Here is a 20,296-nt window from a genome sequence, read left to right as displayed (position 1 = left end):
GTGCAGTGGGGTAGCTAAGCGGCTGGCGCTCTCCAGCAGTAGAGCGCGGCTGAGGTGGTGCGCGTGCGCATTGTGAGCACTCGGGGTGTTGCTGCCGCCGCTGTCAGTTCCGGCTGTTTGTTCGGGAAGTGGATCCGGCCCGGAGCCGCCGCCGCCGCCTGAGGAGACCCCACCTCTCGCGCCGCCCGGAGCTTCCGCTCCCCACCGGCCATGGCCAGAGACTACGATCACCTTTTCAAGCTGCTCATCATCGGCGACAGCGGTGAGGCGGGGAGCGGGGCCGGGCCTCGGGGGTGGCGGGGCTAGGCCGCTCCCCGGGGCAGGAGCCCCCCGCGCCCCCGACGGGGGAGGGGAGCGAGCTTGGCGGCGTCTGACTGGGAGAGAGGCCTGTGGCGCCTCGCGGCGGGGTAGCGCCGGGCCGGGGGGGCTGGTCTGTGCAAGGGGCGATGCCGCCGGGCGGGGGCACGGCCGGGCGGTCTGTGCCGGGGAGTGGGGGTCTGGGTAGGGGGGTTGGGGGCGGGGTGGAAGGGCTGTTCTGGTGTTTCGCTGGCTGACCAGGCTTAATGCCCGGTCAGATAGCGGCGAGGGGGGTGATACTCATTGAGCAAAGGCTGGAGGCAGAAACTTCTATAGACTGGGTGGCTGCCACCTCCTAGTCCTGCCAGAGCTGCAGTGGTGGCTTCTTATCCACCAGTGGGAGTGAAAAGACACCCTCCGCCTGCCAGCTTCCTTGGTGGACTTCTACAGGCTTGCCCTAACTAAGTGGGGCTAATCCTATCTCACCACGGGCCTGCGGAGAGGCCTTCTGCGGCTAGAACGAAACGGTTGTCTCCTTTGTTTGTACAGAGTCTCTTTTTAACCTGTGGAACTTGCAGCCACAGGGTGTTGAGGCAAATAAGTTTAACAAGATTCAAAAAAGGACACGTGTTTATGTAAGGATAACATCAGCATTTACACTAGCTAGGATAGACTGTACAAGGGCAATCAAACCTCAGGTTTTCAGGGCATATGTTGTTGTCTAGCTGGGATCAGGAGGGAATTCCCTCATAATATAACCTACAGTTAAGTATAGTCTAGAGAGTTTGGTCTGTGCTCAGAATGCCCTAAGGACTGTTGTTTCCAATGTGTCAATTCCTATGTTTTTAACATTAAAAATAAAGTTTTTCTTTAGTATTTGTTAAGATATGCCCAGCTGAAGCTTTGTGTATGTGTTCATCAACTTAGAAATAAGCTTTGGGTCTTGTTTCGATCTTTAAAATGGAAGAGGAGTATGTGTTGGATGTATATGTTCCATCTACTAATCATGGGTGCCTAAAACCTTAACCTGTTGGTTGAAGATAGGGAAAATGTCTGATCTTTGATTTTAAAAGGCTTTGCAGAATTTGAAACACTTTTGAAGGGCAAATAATTGAATTTACCATCTGTCATGTCAGTTGATCTATTTTGAAGTGCACCAGAAATGCAGGTGGTGGATTTCTACTTCTATATAGGGGTCCCCAAACTTCACCCAGTTAAGTTCCATAGTCGCAACCCTTCAAGATCCTGAAACTTAATTTAAATAAAATGGAGTATATGGCATCCACCCATATCTTTTAACAGAGGTGTGACCTGTAAAGACAGCAGGTCCCAGCATGCAATGTGGCATGGCCATTTGGATAAAAACGGAACACTGAATGATCCTAGGAACCATCTCAGTAGGTTTGTAGCTCCCTGTCAAAAGTGGTTGAGTGTATACTACACTGTGGCCCCCTCAATGCTGCTCCTGGGGCTGCAAGAAAGATAGGACTAGTGTTTACGGAGTCCTTATTTTAAATAAGGTCCTTTTTTTTTTTTAAAGGGATATTCTTCTAAAACCCAAGGAGATACATGTGGTAGCATACTGATCGCTTTACTAGAGTTTAAATACTGTCTTCCTTGCCTGCCAGTAGGTTTCAAAACAATATAGGCAAGATTGGTTATTTAGAGAGAGCCCTATTTTAGAGAGGAAGATTTTTCTTTTGATCAGTTAAATCTCTTTGCTGGCAATTCTTAACTTGGGCAAAGCCCCTAATCACTGGAGAGTGCCCAGTGTGAGAAACTGTGCATGACCTGATTGTGAGAGGACTGGATGCCTGCAGCTTGGGGTTCTAACAGTTAAATCCACTGTAGAGCTACAAGTATTGATTGTTAATGTTTTCTCTTTAATCCCAAGAGGAAGGCTTTGTCCCAGTTTCCAGAAACATTTCATTTGCATCATTAATTGATCTTTACAGAAAAGCCTAGTGTTAAGAAATGCAATGTTGTTGGATGGATTGTTACATTTCATTTGCACAATATGGAATTGTGACAGAGTTTAAAGGACAGTAGGTTTTCGTGTTTAAAACAGGTCATTTTGAAAAGATGATTGTAGTCTTAGCCATCCAAGTTGTGCCAAAAATTTTAAAAATGAATTGTACAGATAATTAGTCTATCACTTTCTACTTGCATGCTTATGTCTGCTCTTTCATTCAGCTATAGCTGGGTTTGTTTTGAAAGCTGCGATGGGCAAATTTATGCACTACTAGATTTCACAAAATTAGTAGGCAAGGCAGTGCTTTTGAATTCTTTCTTTCACATGAGTGGAAGAAGTTCTACTGACTCTCTCTCTCTCTCTCTCTCCCTATTCCCCCTCCCTCCCCTGAACTTAAAATGTACGTCCGTAGGAGGTGGGAGGTCATGGGCAGTGTGGTTTCTCTGTATATGAGCAGTGTGCTCTATAGTCAGTGCTCATTCAGTGAGATCGGTCATCTGGGTAACAGCTAGAATTTCCTGGATTCCGGAGGCTTGGCTTTTTGTTACAAGCCTTTTGGTGGTTGCCCTTGGTCAAGCCATTGTCCACCACTGAAGAAGATCCTCCTGACAAGATGCAAGTCATATGCTCTCCAGGGAGTTTTACAGTGTTGTTTGCAGCTGGTTTTGTCTTAAATGTAGAGATGCAGTCTGATAAGACTATAAGACCCAACATGTGGTGTTGAGGCCACTTGGATCGAGATGACATGCTGCTCACTGGGATCTGTAGACTCAGCAAGCTGCATCTTTTGGAAAGTTGATAGTGGTTGCAACAGGGTTTATTATATAATTTATATGAAGCCTTTGGGTTCTTGGCATGTTGCTAGTGCAGCCCTCTCTAAAGTTTGGGCAACTGTTATCATCCACCTTCTCGGAGCTTAGGGATGTTCAGCATCTGGCAACTGTACTTGGCTGTCAGTATTGCCTTCCGTATAACATGCATCTTCTGTGAGAGGCTACCTTTTCTGCTCTTGATGTTTAGGCAAGTACTGGCTAGGCTTATGCTCTTGACCTATGAGACATGGATTTTGGGGATGGTAGGGAAGATACTCCATTTAGTGTTACGGGAGGTTGGAGGAATCTGAAAAGACTGTGAAGAACTATAGGAGCTTTGTGCAGTTGTCATACAGAAATCCTTGCGGATTTGTTAATAGTGACTGTATTAACCAGTTTCTCAGTGACCAGGCAACCTAACACGAGTAAGCACTCACCTGATAGACCAGAGGTGGGAAAACTACGGCCCGTGGGCCACATCCAGTCCGCGGGACCCTCCTGCCTGGCCCCTGAGCTCTGGCCCAGGAGGCTAGCCCCCGGCCCCTCCCCTGCTGTCCTTCCTCCCCCTCAGCTCACTGCACCACAGGCGCAATGCCCTGGGTGGTCAGGTGGCGAGCTCCTGGGGCAGCACAGTTGCAGAGCCCAGTCTGACCTGGCACTCTGTGCTGCGCGATGGCGTGGCTGGCTCCAGCCGGGCGGTGCAGTTGTAGCGCCACCGGTGCTCCAGGCAGTGCGGTAAGGGAGCAGGGGGGGTTGGATAGAGGGCTGGGGTGGTCAGGGGGTGGGGAACGGGGGGGTTGGATGGGGGTAGGGGGTGTCAGGGGGCAGTCAGAAAGGGGGGGTTGGATGGGGCAGCTGGGGGCAGTCAGGGGCGGGGGTACCGGGGGCAGTCAGGGGACAGAGAGCAGGGGGGTGGAAGGGGCAGGGGTCCCAGGGGATGGGGGAGGAATCAGGGGGTGAGAAATGGGTGGGTGGGGGCGCGGATAGGGTGCTAAGTCACGCCTGGCTGATTGGGGAGGCACAGCCTCCCCTAACTGGCCCTCCATACAATTTCCAAAACCCAGTGCATCCCTCAGGCCAAAAAGTTTGCCTGTCCCTGTGATAGACCCTAGTTTTAAATGAGAGGAAATAACATTGGTCAAAAAGAAAAGGAGGACTTGTGGCACTTTAGAGACTATGCTCAAATAAATTGGTTAAGCTTTCGTGAGCTTCAGCTCGCTTCATCGGATGCATACTGTGGAAACTGCAGAAGACATTATATACACAGAGACCATGATACAATACCTCCTCCCACCCCACTCTCCTGCTGGTTATAGCTTATCTAAAGTGATCACTCTCCTTACAATGTGTATGATAATCAAGGTGGGCCATTTCCAGCACAAATCCAGGTTCTCTCACCCCCCCCCCCCCTTTCCAAAAACCACACACACAAACTCACTCTCCTGCATCAGAGAGTGAGTTTGTGTGTGTGGTTTTTGGAAAGGGGGTGGGGGGGGTGAGAGAACCTGGATTTGTGCTGGAAATGGCCCACCTTGATTATCATACACATTGTAAGGAGAGTGATCACTTTAGATAAGCTATTACCAGCAGGAGAGTGGGGTGGGAGGAGGTATTGTATCATGGTCTCTGTGTATATAATGTCTTCTGCAGTTTCCACGGTATGCATCCGATGAAGCGAGCTGTAGCTCACGAAAGCTTATGCTCAAATAAATTGGTTAGTCTCTAAGGTGCCACAAGTACTCCTTTTCTTTTTGCGAATACAGACTAACATGGCTGTTACTCTGGAACATTGGTCAGTTACTGTGATCAGGAGGGCAAACTGGAGCTAAGGGTCTCTTCTAAGAAGCAACAAAAATGACTAGCTGGGATTTCCTCATGCCAAAACCCAATGGGTTTGTTGTGAAGGAATCAGTTCTTTGTGGTGGATTTTATTGGAAGCAGATGTGTGCAAGATGTTACCATGAAACTGGAAATGCTGGATTGTGACTGCAGATTGTTTAAGGAAAACCTGAATGAAGTACTGTTCCAAGCATTTTAAATTGTTACATGAAACATCTCGTGCAAAGGGTGCAATTTCAGAGTGATCCTGCAGTATGGAATACTTGCTGCTTCCTGTTGGATGACAGTATAGAACAATGGTTCCCAATCTTCTTGAGCAATTGCACTAGTTTACCTTGGCTGTGTTAGTCTGTGCTTGCTGTCTTCCATTAAATAATGCCCATTCTAACCCCAATTTGGCAGCACCAAACCCTGATCTCAAGGCCCAAGTAGCTCAAATTTCATTGTGGGTTCACGTGTACATGATTTGAATGGGAGATATAGGCAGTGGTGCTCAGGCCTGGCACAAAAGATCACAGAGATGGGATTTTTTTAGACTATCTGCTGGGGATGCCTGCTGTAGCATTATTGATCCAGGAACTGAAAGTTGGGGAAATTGCAATGTGAGCTGTAGCTCACGAAAGCTCATGCTCAAATAAATTGGTTAGTCTCTAAGGTGCCACAAGTACTCCTTTTCTTTTTGCGAATACAGACTAACACGGCTGTTACTCTGAAATGGATAACTTGAGATCTGACCTGCAGTTCTGTTCGTGTCAGTTTTCTCCTCTGAGGCTTTGGTCAGGAACTGATAGAATCAGATTATCTTCCAGAAGAAGGAATTAAATGGGATTCAGAAAACACAGTGAATGAAAGACAAAATACCACCATCTGTTACTTCTATTCCAACAGAACTCAGTATTTTTTTCTCTCTCAGGTGTTGGCAAAAGCAGTTTGCTGTTACGCTTCGCAGATAATACTTTCTCAGGTGAGTGTTCCCTTTCCTCCAGTGGTGAATTGGCCAAGGGCTGTCCTAGCACTAAAGAACTCTCATCCTGGGAGTTCACTTAACCTGGCACTGCTAGCCATTTTAGAAATCTGTTATCTTCCCAGCTCCATTTCTCTTGGCACACCCACACACAGTCCTTGCATTTTGATTGTGAAAATCACGTGGTATCTAGATCAGTGTGAATCCTGTAGAAGAGTTCAATTTTTTAAATGTTCGTTGCACCATGCAAACTTCTGCCCATTGTAAAACCTTCCATTGATCCTGTGGGATTAGGATTGATGAAGTACTATAGTTAAATCATTATAATTTAATTCTTTGTAACATGATTCAGAGTTATCAGGAGGAGATTAATATAATAGATTGTAGTTGAAGGAAAGAGTGCTTCCACTAGCAGTTTAGATAAATTTTGCCCTGCAAGCTCTCAAGAGTAAAATATTTGTGTATTTGTTACCCCTCTTTTGATTAATTTGGTGCTTATTCTCAACCACTGGTATGGTGTTGGAATAGCTTTCTTGAAATAGATTTTTTGCTACTGGATTTGATTTTTTTGGTATCAGTGGTAGAAAATAGCCTGGTGTCTTGAATGATTATTATACAAATAAAAATGTGGCTTGAGATACCTGTCTAAAAGGAGCCCAAATAGATTGGGGAAAGTGACAGTGCTCCTGAAGCTACCACCAGCTGCAGCCTAGACATGTGTCCTAGTAAATGTGATAAGTCTAAAGGGAACACGGTTTGGTGTTCTCACTTGCATACACACTTCCTCTCTGTAGGCAGCTACATTACCACAATTGGAGTGGATTTTAAAATCCGGACAGTTGAGATTAATGGAGAGAAGGTGAAGCTACAGATATGGGACACAGCTGGACAAGAGCGTTTCCGGACTATCACATCGACGTGAGTATAGTTGGGCTCCTTTGAATATGGCTCTAAGCTTAGATATTATGGGCTTCTTGGAATGCAGCTTGGCTATTATAGGTTGGCAGTTTCTCAAGTATGTGGTTTATCTGTGTTTGTGGGGATTCTTTTTCAAGCTCTCCCATGACAATTAGGGATGAAGGATTTATGGTTAAGGCACAGGACTGGGAGGCAGGATTTCTGGATTCTTGGCTATGCAACAGATTTTCTGTATGATCTTGGGCAAGTCTCTTAATTCCGCTGCCTCTAGTTTCCCAACTGTAAAACTGGGAATGTTTCTCTCTTTTTTTTAAATACATCAGTAGATCTAGCCTCTCAACCTTCTGCAAAATGTGCTACAGAAGTCCAAAATATTAATCCTCTCTATTAGTTTTGTAGTTTTAATGAGGAGTTTGAGGTTTAAGAATTCAATGTCAAATACGTGGATTCTTTTTGGAATTGCGAATGGTGAAGGGACATTCTGATGGTTAGATTAAAGTACATAGTGTTCTGTTGAAACGGACACCAACAGAATGTTAACCTTCTTCTTGGTCTGAGGTCAGTTCACGCTCATTGTCCTTTGAACAACTGCAGTGCTTTTCCTGTTCCTGAAGAAACCACACCCTGAGCTGCAGCTGCAGCACTGAGAGCTCAGGAGAATGAAATGTTTTTGCTATGACTGGTTACAGTGGATTTGGGCTGCTCAGAGTGGTGTTGGGGGAAGAGGAAGGAAGATATTTGGAAATGGATCCTTTGTTTCCTTTCTGTATAAAATAAAATTGTACTGGGAGCACCCAAGTGCCTGTTTTCTCATACACTATAAGGCCAGAAAGGACCATTGTGATCATCTAGTGTTGTCCTCCCGCACGTTGCAGGCCACAGAACCTCGCCCACCCACTTCTGTAATAGACCCATAATCACTGGCTGAGTTACTGAAGTCCTCAAATCATGATTTAAAGACTTCAAGTTACCGAGAATCCACCATTTACTCTAGTTTAAACCTGCAAGTGGCCCATGCCCCATGCTGCAGAGGATGGTGAAAAATCCCCAGGGTCTCTGCCAATCTAACCAGAGGGAAAATTCCTTCTTGACCCCAAATATGGTGATCAGTTGGACCCTGAGGATATGGGCGAGACCCACCAGCCAGACACCTGGGAAAGAATTCTCTGTAGTAACTCGGAGCCCTACCCATATAGTGTCCCATCTCTGGCAGTTGAGGGTATTTGCTATTAGCAGTTACAGATGAGCCACATGCCATTGTAGGCAGTCCTATCATACCATCCCCTCCACAAAACTTACCAAGGTCAGTATTGAAGCCAGTTAGATTTTTTGCCTCCACTGCTTCCCTTGGAAGGCTGTTTCAGAACTTCACTCCTGGATGGTTAGAAAACTTTGTCTCATTTCAAGCCTAAACTTGTTGATGGCCAGTTTATATCCATTTGTTCTCGCGTCAACGTTGGCACTTAACTTAAATAACTCCTCTCCCTTCCTGGTATTTATCCTTCTGATCTATTTATAGAGGGCAATCATATCTCCCCTCCTCCTTCATTTGGTTAGTCATTCACAACTGACTTCTCCTTTGGCTTCTGTCAATTAACTGAGGCAGGTCATTTTTCATATAACATATCCGCCAAAATAAAAAGCATCATGCGGTTTGATGCTTTTGGGAGAGGTCTGGATGTTTAGAAATCAGTGAAATGTGCTCCATCCCTTTTCCTTTGCATTTCTTCACTTATACTGCTGGAGACTTGTTTCATAAAAGCATTGCAGACTTCGCTACTTCTCATAGTGATCCTGTGCATGACATCACTTCTTGTTTCAATGCTGTGGCCAGCTTCAGAAAGGAAGTGGTGAGGGGGGAGGCAGTAAGGCACTGCTAAAGTTCTTATCAGCTGTGCATATGGGCCACTTGTTCTGGCTGAATTTGTGCTGAGTCAGCAATGCACCTTCCTGTTTTCAGAATTGGCAGCCACACTTCAGCTCTGAGTTAATGAGCCTTGGTTTACAAGGCTATGGGGTCTGATGCAAGCTAGATCCGAAAACCACGATGCCCAGCAATTAAAGGGGAATACCAGGAAATGAGACTTACTTTTGAGGACAGGAATAGCTGCAGAAGCGACTGTCTAATATAATGTGTAAACCTTTTGCTTCTCCTTCCACTCACAATCGTTTAAAAACAAGAACTTTTGAGAGTCATAGAGGATGCTTTCTACATGAAGGTTTTTGGATTTCCTGATGCATTTAGTGCTATTGCTGTCACAACTTCTCTGAGTGAGCTGAAGACAAATTGTAATATGAGGGGGGAGTAACGAGCCCCCTTGTTTTCCCATATTGCAGAGTTTTTGGGGTAGTTACCAGCCTGCCACAGAAACTTCCATGGACAAGCAATAAAAATGTCCAGCTTTGCACACAACTGAATGGACATTTTTGCTTTTCAGCCCCCTATGGGACATTGATGGCCCATACTTAAGGAAGAAGTGAAAAAGCTGCTCCAAGACTGTATTGTAGTAGAGAAGCTTTTTCCTCTGGCTAGGTGGGCTGGCTGTGGCATGCTGCTACTTCCTCTTTAGTTGGCCAGTAGGCATGAGGCAGCCTCCTCTAAGGTGGACCATATTCCCTGTATAGATAATAAACAACAAGATTGTGGATCCAGAATTTTATTGTCAAGGGAGTAACTGAGTAGCAGATCAAATTACCAGGTTATAGAGTGTACAGAAGGGCTTGGCCAAACAAAGCATGGGTTGGGTACTAATACATTGTCAACAGAATGGTTGAAACTTTAGGTTGCTGTAGCGGTGCCTGTTTGGATTGAAAGGGGAAAAGCTGATCCTTTGCTATTGCTATAGACCAGTAAATCTTTTTTGCAGATAAAGGAGAGTCTACAGGTAGATGTCAAGTATGGTAAACAAGCTTGAAGTCTGAGAGCATCTGTCGTAATAGTGGTGGGTTTGAAGTGCTGCTGGGAAGACTTAGAATTGCAACATGACTGAACTGAGTGCAAGTCTGTAGTACAAAATGGGAAGACATAAGAAGCTGCAGTCAAGTCATCTCTCTGTAAAAGCCCAACATACTTAAGTTACAGAAGCTGAAGACGACACAGGAGTTGTTAAGGAATGTAAAGGAAGCTGAGCAGGAGAATTATTTTTGAGAAAGCCAGGAAAAGTAAAATAGACTGAAAAAATCCTACAGTAAATAGCAAAATGTCAAAGGCAGCAAGACTGTGTACATATGAAATAATCAGGGGTCTTGGGGTTATTTGTGTCTAGGTGGAGCAGTGACTAGTGCACTAGCCACTTAACTTTAGAGAGCTGGGTTGACTTTCTCCTAAATCCAAAGAGAATTTTAGTTTAGACCTGGTAATCCCATATGTGCACATCACAAACCCTCTGGAGACATTGCAGGTCACGAATAAGATGTGAGAGTTACATGCACTGCATCTTTCCATGCTTGGTCTGCTCAAGTACATTTGTGAATATAGAACAGTTTTTAACAGGGTTGGTAGTTTATATCCAGTCCCCTTAAAATAAGGATTGTGTGGGCTTAACTCAAGGAGTGAAGTAATTATAGAGTGATTAGCTACCATGCATTTGTAGAAGAACAAGGTAGAGATATGTCCAAGTCAGGAATCAGTTTTCCAGGACAACAGAAGTAGAGTTGTGGTGTACTGAACACCAGATATGGTTATTAAAAGATTAGATGTACTTAATCAACAAAAATTCTGATTGCAGATTATATGCATTCATGCATCTGACAAGCAGTAAGTAAGGAAATGGTGAACTTTAACAAATGCTGAATTCACTCCAGTCAGGTGAGATTCCAGAGGACTGGAAAAGGCAAACATGTAAACTGTAAACCAGTGAACTAACAATAACGGCTTTGGAGATGCCATACTGGACTAGACCAACAGCCCACCTAGTTGGGTGTCCTGTCTTTGACAGTGGCAAGTTTTGGATGCTAGAGGGAGGTGTTAATCTCCAGGTTGTATCTAACTTTATGATACAAAACCAGAAAATAGAGGGAGATTTTTTTTTTCCTGATCGCGGGTGGTGATCCGCTTATATCCTGAAGCATGAGATTTGCTTCCACTTGTAATATAAAACAGACTACCCTAACTGCAGGTGCTATTGATAAATGTCTAATCCCTTTCTAAAAAACATATTAAGCTTTCTGACTCAATAGTATCCTGTAGCAGCAAGTCCCACATGCTAATTCTAAAATGTTTCCTCCTTTTATAGGAGTAGCCTTAGAAGAGATGTAGTGGGAAGGCGTAGCGGGTTGATTTAAGGATATCATTGTTTAAACAAGCAGTCCTGGAGTTTTGTGAAGATTTACTACACTGTTGTATAATGATTCAATAATAATGTACTTACAGCTTAAGATTTTACAAAGTTTTGTAGAAAAGATCAGGGTAATGTTTATAATGCATTTATGCATCTGTATAAACTGCAGGATTCTCATTCTTTTATTTTAATTTCTTATGATGTAACTCCAGAATTTAAGCTTTCGTACATTTCAGGTCTCTAGTTTCCTGGTTGAAAGGTAACCTTCAAAGGGTGAATTGACCCAGTAATCTTTGTCTGCGGACAACTTGAAATAATAACTTGGAGGTGTGAGTAGCCCCATTATCTCAATAGGGCATTAAATCGGAAAACCGGTGATGCTTTAAACATCAACAGCTATTTTATGACTATTCTTTTTAGGAAAACACCAAGTTACTATGCTTCTCAATTGTTGGATGTTGTGGCAGATATTGAGTTGCAGGGGGCAGCTATTTGTCAATGTTTTCAGGAATGGGGAAGGAGGATTTCATTCCTCCCTCCTTCAAATTTAAAATGGCCTCCATCCTATCCAAAATAGGGAGGAGAAAGAGAAGATGCATCTTCTCCTTGGTATCAAAAGCCTCAATTGTTTCTTAATTGTCAAAAACACAAAACTGACTCCCACTCCTTCCCGGGTGCCAAAAGCCCCGTCTGTCCCTTACCCATCTGCCAAAGCCAACAACTTCCCCCAGGCAACTTCTATAAAGCAGTTATGTGTCTTTAGTGCAGCACAAGGAAAATTGAAAGTATGGCCACAGTGTAAATCAATATAAAAATACAGTGACAGTACTGTGCTGCACTCAGGGGTTGCATCAGTTATTTCTAAGGTGCCACTTAAGACACAAGGCCTTGGATAAGATTCATGGATAGTGTAAAACGGGGCGACTAGCTTAAAAAAAAAGGGGGGGGGGTTAGTATCCGGAAATAAAGGTAGTCATAGATTAAACCATCAGGTTAGTGAAATGTTGAGTGAGATCTCAGACAATGAAGAAAATTGTAGTTTAGCATTGTCATAAACATAAAGGGAAGGGTAAACCCCTTTGAAATCCCTCCTGGCCAGGGGAAAGCTCCTCTCACCTGTAAAGGGTTAAGAAGCTAAAGGTAATCTCGCTGGCACCTGACCAAAATGACCAATGAGGAGACAAGATACTTTCAAAAGCTGGGAGGAGGGAGAGAAACAAAGGGTCTTTGAGTCTGTCTATAGTCTGTCTTTGTTGGGGATAGACCAGGAATGGAGTCTTAGAACTTTTAGTAAGTAATCTAGCTAGGTATGTGTTAGATTATGATTTCTTTAAATGGCTGAGAAAAGAATTGTGCTGAATAGAATAACTATTTCTGTCTGTGTATCTTTTTTGTAACTTAAGGTTTTGCCTAGAGGGGTTCTCTATGTTTTTGAATCTAATTACCCTGTAAGATATCTACCATCCTGATTTTACAGGGGGGATTTCTTCATTTCTATTTACTTCTATTTTTATTAAAAGTCTTGTAAGAAACTGAATGCTTTTTCATTGTTCTCAGATCCAAGGGTTTGGGTCTGTGGTCACCTATGCAAATTGGTGAGGCTTTTTATCCAACATTTCCCAGGAAAGGGGGGGGTGCAAGTGTTGGGAGGATTGTTCATTGTTCTTAAGATCCAAGGGTCTGGGTCTGTAGTCACCTAGGCAAATTGGTGAGGCTTTTTACCAAACCTTGTCCAGGAAGTGGGGTGCAAGGTTTTGGGAAGTATTTTGGGGGGAAAGACGCGTCCAAACAGCTCTTCCCCAGTCACCAGTATTAGTTTGGTGGTGGTAGCGGCCAATCCAAGGACAAAGGGTGGAATATTTTGTACCTTGGGGAAGTTTTGACCTAAGCTGGTAAAGATAAGCTTAGGAGGTTTTTCATGCAGGTCCCCACATGTGTACCCTAGAGTTCAGAGTGGGGGAGGAACCTTGACAAGCATAGACAAATGTAACATTGTGGGGGGAGAAATGGGTCAACCTGAAGAACATATGTTAAATGAAAGAGTCTTCCAGTTCGGAATCAAGAAGAGGATTTAGATGTAAACAGTCTGTCCATTGCTCAGCACCAGCAAAGCCAAGCCAGATACAGTACTAGGTTTGTTAGCAGGCTGAGAGAGCACAAAGCGGGAGGCGCTGTGGCTATATGTTAGGACCCAGTCTGGAGCAGAGCTTGTAGTACAAGTCACTGTTTCACATGGAACAATATTTTTGATGCTGACTGCAGCCCGTGGGGATAAAGGTGTTATGTAGTCTAAAGAATCTAAGTTATAAAGGAAATTTCATATTTTTTTCTGTTGAGGAAAAGATGAATTGGCCTAACAAACTTCAAAATCATGAAAGGATTGGTTGAGAGAACTGGTTAAAGGGTTTAAAAGTACAGCAAAATCTAGAAAACCAGTTTGGGACTGAATATTCATGGTCTAAGCTATTTCATGCCAAGGGAATTGAACACGTGGCATATGTTTCTGAGAAAGCAATGCAAGAAAATTGATATGCCTGGGTTTCTTTCTGGAACGTAAGAGTAGAGATGAGAACACACAGGTAGGCAGACAGGGTCGGATGGTGGCCTTTCATGCTTCTGAAGTGTGGTGATCCTATGCAAAAAAGTTGCACGGCACCTAGTTGCAGCCACCGCCACCACCTGGTGATGTGAAACAGAGGCCAAGACAGAACAATTAGCGGGAAGAAGCATAGCTGAGAAGCCTCCTAGAGATAGGAGTACTTTGCACTTCAGTGGGTGAGAAGCACTGAGTGTGTTGCAAAGGTCTGATATCGTTAATTCTTTTTCTCTCTCCTGCTGGTAATAGCTCACCTTACCTGATCACTCTCCTTACAGTCTGTATGGTAACACCCATTGTTTCAGGTTCTCTGTGTATATAAAATCTCCCCACTGTATTTTCCACTGCATGCATCCGCTGGAGTGAGCTGTAGCTCACGAAAGCTTATGCTCAAATTTGTTAGTCTCTTAAAAAAACAGATGAGGATACTGAGGCAGAGATGTTAAGTGATTTGCTCAAGCTGTTATGGTGAGTCAGTGGCAGAGATGAAAATAGAAATCAGAACTAGTCTGAAGTGTAGCCCAGTTGGTCTTGCTCAGTTTCACAGTGCACAGATGGACTGGGGTGTCTTCTGTCTGGGGAAGGATTAATTCAGCAAAGGGAGAACTAGATTCAAAGTGTTGGTCGCAGTTGTCATCTCGGAAGAGCCCTTGTGGAAATGCTGATAGCAAGAGATTTGTCTCTGGAAATCTTGAAAAATATTTCTAAGGGAAGTGCCTCAGTTTGGCTGCTGTGAACTTCCGCATTTGCATTAGTAGAAGCTAATCCTAGTCAGACACAAGAAGAGGAGGAGGAGGGGAAAGACAGGTAAACGTGAAAAGTGCATCTAGTAAAATAACTCTTGGAGTGGTTCTACAAAGAAAACCATTTAAAAAAACAAAAATGCCAAACTATTGGGAGGGATCAGTGTTAATTGTCTCAGTGATTTACAGAGCAAATTTGCTCAATTCACAAGTGAAAGGTTTCTTTCTGAACTGCCAGCGCTGCAAACTCAACTGGCCTCTGAATGTTAAGCTGAACGTAAAGGTTCTTTCCTTCATGCATATCATTGTACCAAAGGTTTTGCGTGCCATAAAAGGTCTTCAGTGATGCCTGCACTGCGCCATTTTTTTCAGTGTTTGCACAGGTGAAATAAATTGGAACTTAGTGAACAATTCTGATGCACAAAAAGAAACTGAATCCATCTCCTTTTCTTATCTGTGTTGGTTCTGCAGGACTAACTGGCTTTGACTGCATTTCACTTATTTTTAATCACTAAAGGTAGCAGATATGACTGAATGCACATATGGAGCAGATCTGTTGAGTAGGAAGGTGCTGTCAGTACACAGTTGCTTTTCAGAGTAAAATAGGACTTTAAAGCAAAAGGAGTAACTGGGGGGGCTAAATAGCAAAACAGACCTCTGAATAGTTTATATCTGGAGATCTGATCACAAATTAGACTTGTTCACATGTTAGTTTCTAATGAGCATTTTTCACATTTCAAAACTACTGCACAATTTGGCATGATTTAACTATCTCTGCTGGAAGGCCTATGGCTGGAATAGTGGGTGCTGTTGCCAGAGAGGAACTGAAGGCACCTAGAGATGGAGGGGAGCTTGCAAAATTCCTTTCCTGACTGCAACCATTGATCAGTCTTTAATTTGTGCAGGAACCAAGATTCAAATGAAATAGGAAGGCAGTGGAGGATGGATTGCCACTGTCTGCTTTCACAGCTGGAAGATATGCTTATCCTTGTTTGGGTCCCAGGCAGCCCAAAGAGGACCTGTAGGAGCAGGTTTATCAATATAGGGGCTCTGAAACTTGTTCATATGGGCCAGCTGAGCAGAGAACTGTGCATGTTTAGGGGCAGAGCATGAGCTGATAGTTGCACATTAAATGACTCCCAGTGGGGTCAGGGGGTGATCTAGAGGCCCATTCCAGGGGGTGATCTAGAGGCCCATTCCAAAGGAAGGTGTTCGGGGTAAGGCCAAGCAGCCTGAAGTTTGAACTAGCATCTGTGTCCTTTTCCCACCCCCTAGGTATTACAGAGGGACGCATGGGGTGATTGTTGTCTATGATGTCACCAGTGCAGAATCCTTTGTGAATGTAAAGCGGTGGTTACATGAAATTAACCAAAACTGCGATGATGTCTGCCGGATACTGGGTAAGCTCCTACTCTGCTGCTGCTTGTTCTGGGAAGCCTTTGCTATGGCAGCCTGGCCAGCGTAGGAGGTGTAGCATTGACCTTTTTTCCTTTTTAGTGGGAAATAAGAATGATGACCCAGAGCGGAAAGTAGTGGAGACGGAAGATGCCTATAAATTTGCCGGGCAGATGGGGATCCAACTGTTTGAGACCAGCGCCAAAGAAAACATTAATGTGGAAGAGGTAATACCCTGAAGGGAATAGGAATATGGCTACTTTTCAGAAGTAACAGGCTAGGAATGGCAAATATTGCATCTGTTAAAGGGAGATGGAAATTTCACTGTTAGGAGGCCACATACCAACAAGAGTAGGAGGGGTTTTCATTGCTGTTGGTTAGCATTTATTCTGCCTGGGGAGGAAGAGTAACCCTCCGTGTATGCAAAGGGCAGATGAGCAGTTGCAGTGGGAAGGAGAGAGATGGGGTCAGGTGGAGAGGTGCTGAAGATCCGATGACTTTTCTTCAGTGCAATAAAGGTTAAAGCTGGAGGGCGAAAATTAATAAAAATGCATCAGCCTATTAGGTATTTTTCCCAAGAGATCTTTTTTTCACTGCAAGTGGCAGCCTCAGTGGAAGGGAATGCTAGACCCTGAGTCATTGGCTTTGGTGGTGCTGTGGGCAAGTAAGGATTATGCCAAACCCTGACTTGCTCTTCTTGGGCTAGACCCTCATTCACTGGTTTTAGTGGGGGAGGGAAATGTGGGGCTGGACCCCAAGTCACTGGCCTTTGGAGGGGTTGTGAGGAGAATGTGCTGAAATCTGACTTGCTGGGCTTAGTGGCATCATCTACTCCTCTGGAGAGTACCCCCTCAGCAGCCAGCCTGCACTCCCAGATGGTCTGAACTTGATTGTGTTTCTCTTGCAGATGTTTAATTGCATTACAGAGCTGGTTCTGCGAGCAAAGAAAGAAAACTTAGCAAAGCAGCAACAGCAGCAACAGAACGACGTAGTGAAGCTAACTAAGAACAGTAAAAGGAAGAAGCGGTGCTGCTAATGCCATTTCCCTGTTGCAGAGACTCTGCTCTGACAGATCAGCCCCTTCTAGACTTGGGCTACTTCACTGGGGCAGGCTTCGGGAGGACTTTCTCAGTTTGTGCCGTTATTTAAAGATTTTTCTCCGTGTTTTCTATCAAGAGGCCCTGGCACCTTACCATGTTAGTGCCAAGAAAGTATCGGATGGACTCTTGCCCCTTCTCTCCTCCCCTGCTCATTCCAGTGCGCCTTGTAGACAAGAAAGGACGTTGCCTACCAAGTGGACTGATTAACCCAAGAGTTTGTACATAATGTATATTGCTTTAACCAGCCGCACCTCCCTCTTGTTACTCTGGCTTATGCCTTCTTAATGTCAACCAATCATGAACTGCAGAGTTATCTTTTTAAAGATAGAATACCAAGTTCTTAACTTGAGTAGGCTCCAGGCTGGCAGCGATTGCTGCTGGGGGCTTGGGCTTCATTTTGTTTGGGCTCCAGGCTGGCAACTGGTGCCCCTGGGGCCTTTGGCTTCACTTTGAGTTCCAGGCTGTTACTGGGGCTTCAGCTTCATTTTTCTAGGTTCCAGGGTTGCTGCTGGAGCCTGGGGTTTCACTTTACCAGCCCCTGGGCTAGCGGCTGGTGCTGGGTTTCACTTTGCCATGCTCCAGGTTTGTGGCCAGGGCCTTGGGTTTAACATTTGCTTTGTGGTGCAGCTCAGCTGTATCTGCTCTTCAGTTTGTATCAAGATATTTAAAAACAAACCTGCAAAAAATGGGATTTATTTGGATTTAAACTTTTTAAAAAAACAAAATGAAACTAAACTCCTGTGACTTCTGTTTCTGGGTCTGCTGGTTGTTCCAGGCGAGGGTCCAGACTCTTCTTGAGAGCAACAAAACAGTGTGAATCTGCCAAAAAAAGCTCTTCATGTTGCCCTGTCCACAAGTAGATCTGAACTCAGATGTGAATGCCGGTGGCAAAGCATTGCTTTCAAGAGAGATGGAACATGTGGAAGTGAATCCAGCTCTTTTGGTTGGTGTCTGGATCCAAAAGTTGCTGCAGGATCATTCCCAGGAGTCTCCTGACAGAGATGATTGCTCTCGCTAATGTAAAGAAATGGAAAGCTATTGCTTGCATTATGTGGTGATGGTTGTGGGTAGGGGTTATCTCTGGTAACATACTCTGGTCTCACTATGCTGAACAAATAGCATTCCCCGGGCCGCCTTTGGCTTTTGTGGGAAAATAAGGGCTCAGTTCATCAGTCCCTGGATAGATATGCTCAGAGGCTGAGACTGTCGTAGCAGGAGCAGGATCTATTTGGGCTGCTGAGTAACGTGTTCATCAACTGATTCTCTAAGCAAAAAAGCAATTCTTTTGAAATACTGACCGGAAAGGGGTGGGGGTTTTGGCTTCATACTTGACCCTGAAGATGACACAGCACTTGGGTGTCAGCACATGGTCCTCTGGAATCACTGGCCTTAGGTTTGGTAGGGCATGTCCCACTGACATGCATGAGCTTGGACTCATCCCAATCACACCCAAGAAAGGCTAAATTGAAATCAGACTTATTTATTTTGCCTGCCTTTTTAGATTCTTATGGTTTGTGGTAAAAGCTCTGATCGTACAATCACATCACAGATCAGTCTGACTTTAAAGATTTTTTTTTTTTTATGCAAACCATGAACGTGTGACAGGTTTTTAACCAGTGCAAGTGTTGGGAGTGTATAGCAGCTGCCTTTTCCCATCCCCCATCTCTTTTCTGCACATATCTGTCCATGTTTCATTGGTAACCCAAGAGTAAAAATGAGCTGGAGATAGTGAGGTGATACTGCTAGAGTGAGCACTGCATGAATGACAAGACGTGCATTGGTTGCCTCTGCAGGTGGCAGCAGAAATTACACCAGGCATCCACCCTATGTGCTTCCAATGTGGAATATAGCATATGTACCAAGAAGGAGGTCTGTCAACCTTCTCTAGCCCTTCCTATTGAAATGGAGCTGGCTTGTGCCACAGTTACCACTCCGTGGGCTCGACTTGAAATACATTGATAGGGCTCGTGTGCTGAAGAGTTTGTAGATCTGGGTAGGGGTAAAGGGTATAGGGAAAAGGAAAACTCTGAATTTGTTGGAACTGATACAATAAAGTGAGGAAATGGTGCACCTGATCTGGAGTGTTTTGATGTGGAAAGGTTAGTTCTCACTGAGTCCAGGTCTTCGTGGCCACAGGTGTGAGCTTTGCCAATCCTGCAATCCAGCTTCCTGGCTTGAAGTGGGATTTTTTTTTAGTGCTGCCTCTATTGGCTGTAGAGGAGCAGCTGTCTACCTGCTGCTGCCACTGAGTATTAAACTGAAAGAGGGTGGGGACTGGGGACTGCATCTCTAGTGGTGCTGATGTGAAGTTTCCTAATGTTAAGCGATGGAATGTCTAACTGGTTTGCTAGGATTATTTCTGTATTGACAGTTTCTAATTATGCTTTTTAAATAATTTTAAAAAACTAAAAATAAAGGTTAAAGCTGCCAAATCTTCCTTTTGAAGGTCTGTTTCCTCTGCTGTCCAGCATCTGGAGCTGGGTTCTCTCCCTGGCTTGCCTCCATCCTCGTTATATGTGGTGCTTTTCTGCAGGGGGTGTTTAGCAAGGGACAGTGGCTGCCTTCAGTCCTCTTGCTGCCCTGGGATTTTTCACTCTTTAGTGGAACTGTATATTACATCTTTCTTTATGGGTTGAAAATTGGTGATCTGCATTTTATTCCTTCATTCCTGTCCCCAGGTAAAGCTTTGAAGACTTCACTTGCAGTTACACAGGGTAGAGCTGGAGACTCCAGCAGAGTTTGGAGCTCTGTTAGAAGCAGGAGAGGACAAATATTAATAAAAATCAGAGGCTCTTTTTTTTTCTCCCCACTGCAATTTTTTACATTGTGGGTTTACCTCCACTTAATGTCCCCCTCGGTACTTAGTTTCTCCCCCCCGTGGACAGCGTTGTGTTGATGGGAGAGCTGCTACCGCTTCTCAGGGAGGTGGATTAACTGTGCTGATGGGAGAAATTCTCCCGTCGGTGTAGGAGCGTCTTAAGCGCTGCAACTCCGCCAGTGCAGCCAGGGCCGGCTCTAAGCACTAGCCAAGGAGGAACGTGCTTGGGCTGGCCCATGTGAAGGGGCGGCATTCCGGCCGTGCTTGGGGCGGCACATTTCAAGGGCCGGCCTTTTTCTTTCTTTTCTTTTTTTGCTTCAGTGGCTTGGTGCTTGGGGAGGCAAAAGAGCTAGAGCCGGCCCTGAATGCAGCATTTTAAGTGTAGATCTTCCCTTAGTTTCCCAGGCAGCTGAAGGTGTGAATACTCGAAATAGATGGGTTACTACTGCTTCTCTGCCCTTTTCACCGGGAAGCGCACACATGGCTGAATTGCTTGAGATTGCGAGATGTCCTGAGTGTGTATTCAGGGTGAGGTGGCTCTCTAGGTTCAGAGAATAACCAG

The 20,296-nt window shown here is 44.7% G+C and overlaps 1 protein-coding gene across 1 annotated transcript; it reads left to right on the top strand.

The window, feature by feature from the left end:
• RAB35 (RAB35, member RAS oncogene family) lies at positions 1 to 19,339 on the top strand. The gene is made up of 6 exons (XM_084648688.1): positions 1 to 262; positions 5,834 to 5,884; positions 6,679 to 6,802; positions 15,697 to 15,821; positions 15,919 to 16,043; positions 16,724 to 19,339. Exons 1-6 carry the CDS (start codon positions 211 to 213, stop codon positions 16,850 to 16,852), a joined length of 606 nt encoding a protein of 201 aa, XP_084504814.1. The 5' UTR covers positions 1 to 210; the 3' UTR covers positions 16,853 to 19,339.
• The last annotated feature ends 957 nt before the right edge of the window (positions 19,340 to 20,296 follow it).

The sequence above is a fragment of the Lepidochelys olivacea genome (genome assembly GCF_965140295.1).
Source record: "Lepidochelys olivacea isolate rLepOli2 genome assembly, chromosome: 15".
Lineage (NCBI taxonomy): Eukaryota > Metazoa > Chordata > Testudines > Cheloniidae > Lepidochelys > Lepidochelys olivacea.
The sequence above is the reverse complement of the archived record's forward strand: the minus strand, read 5'-3'. Positions and strand labels throughout refer to the sequence as shown.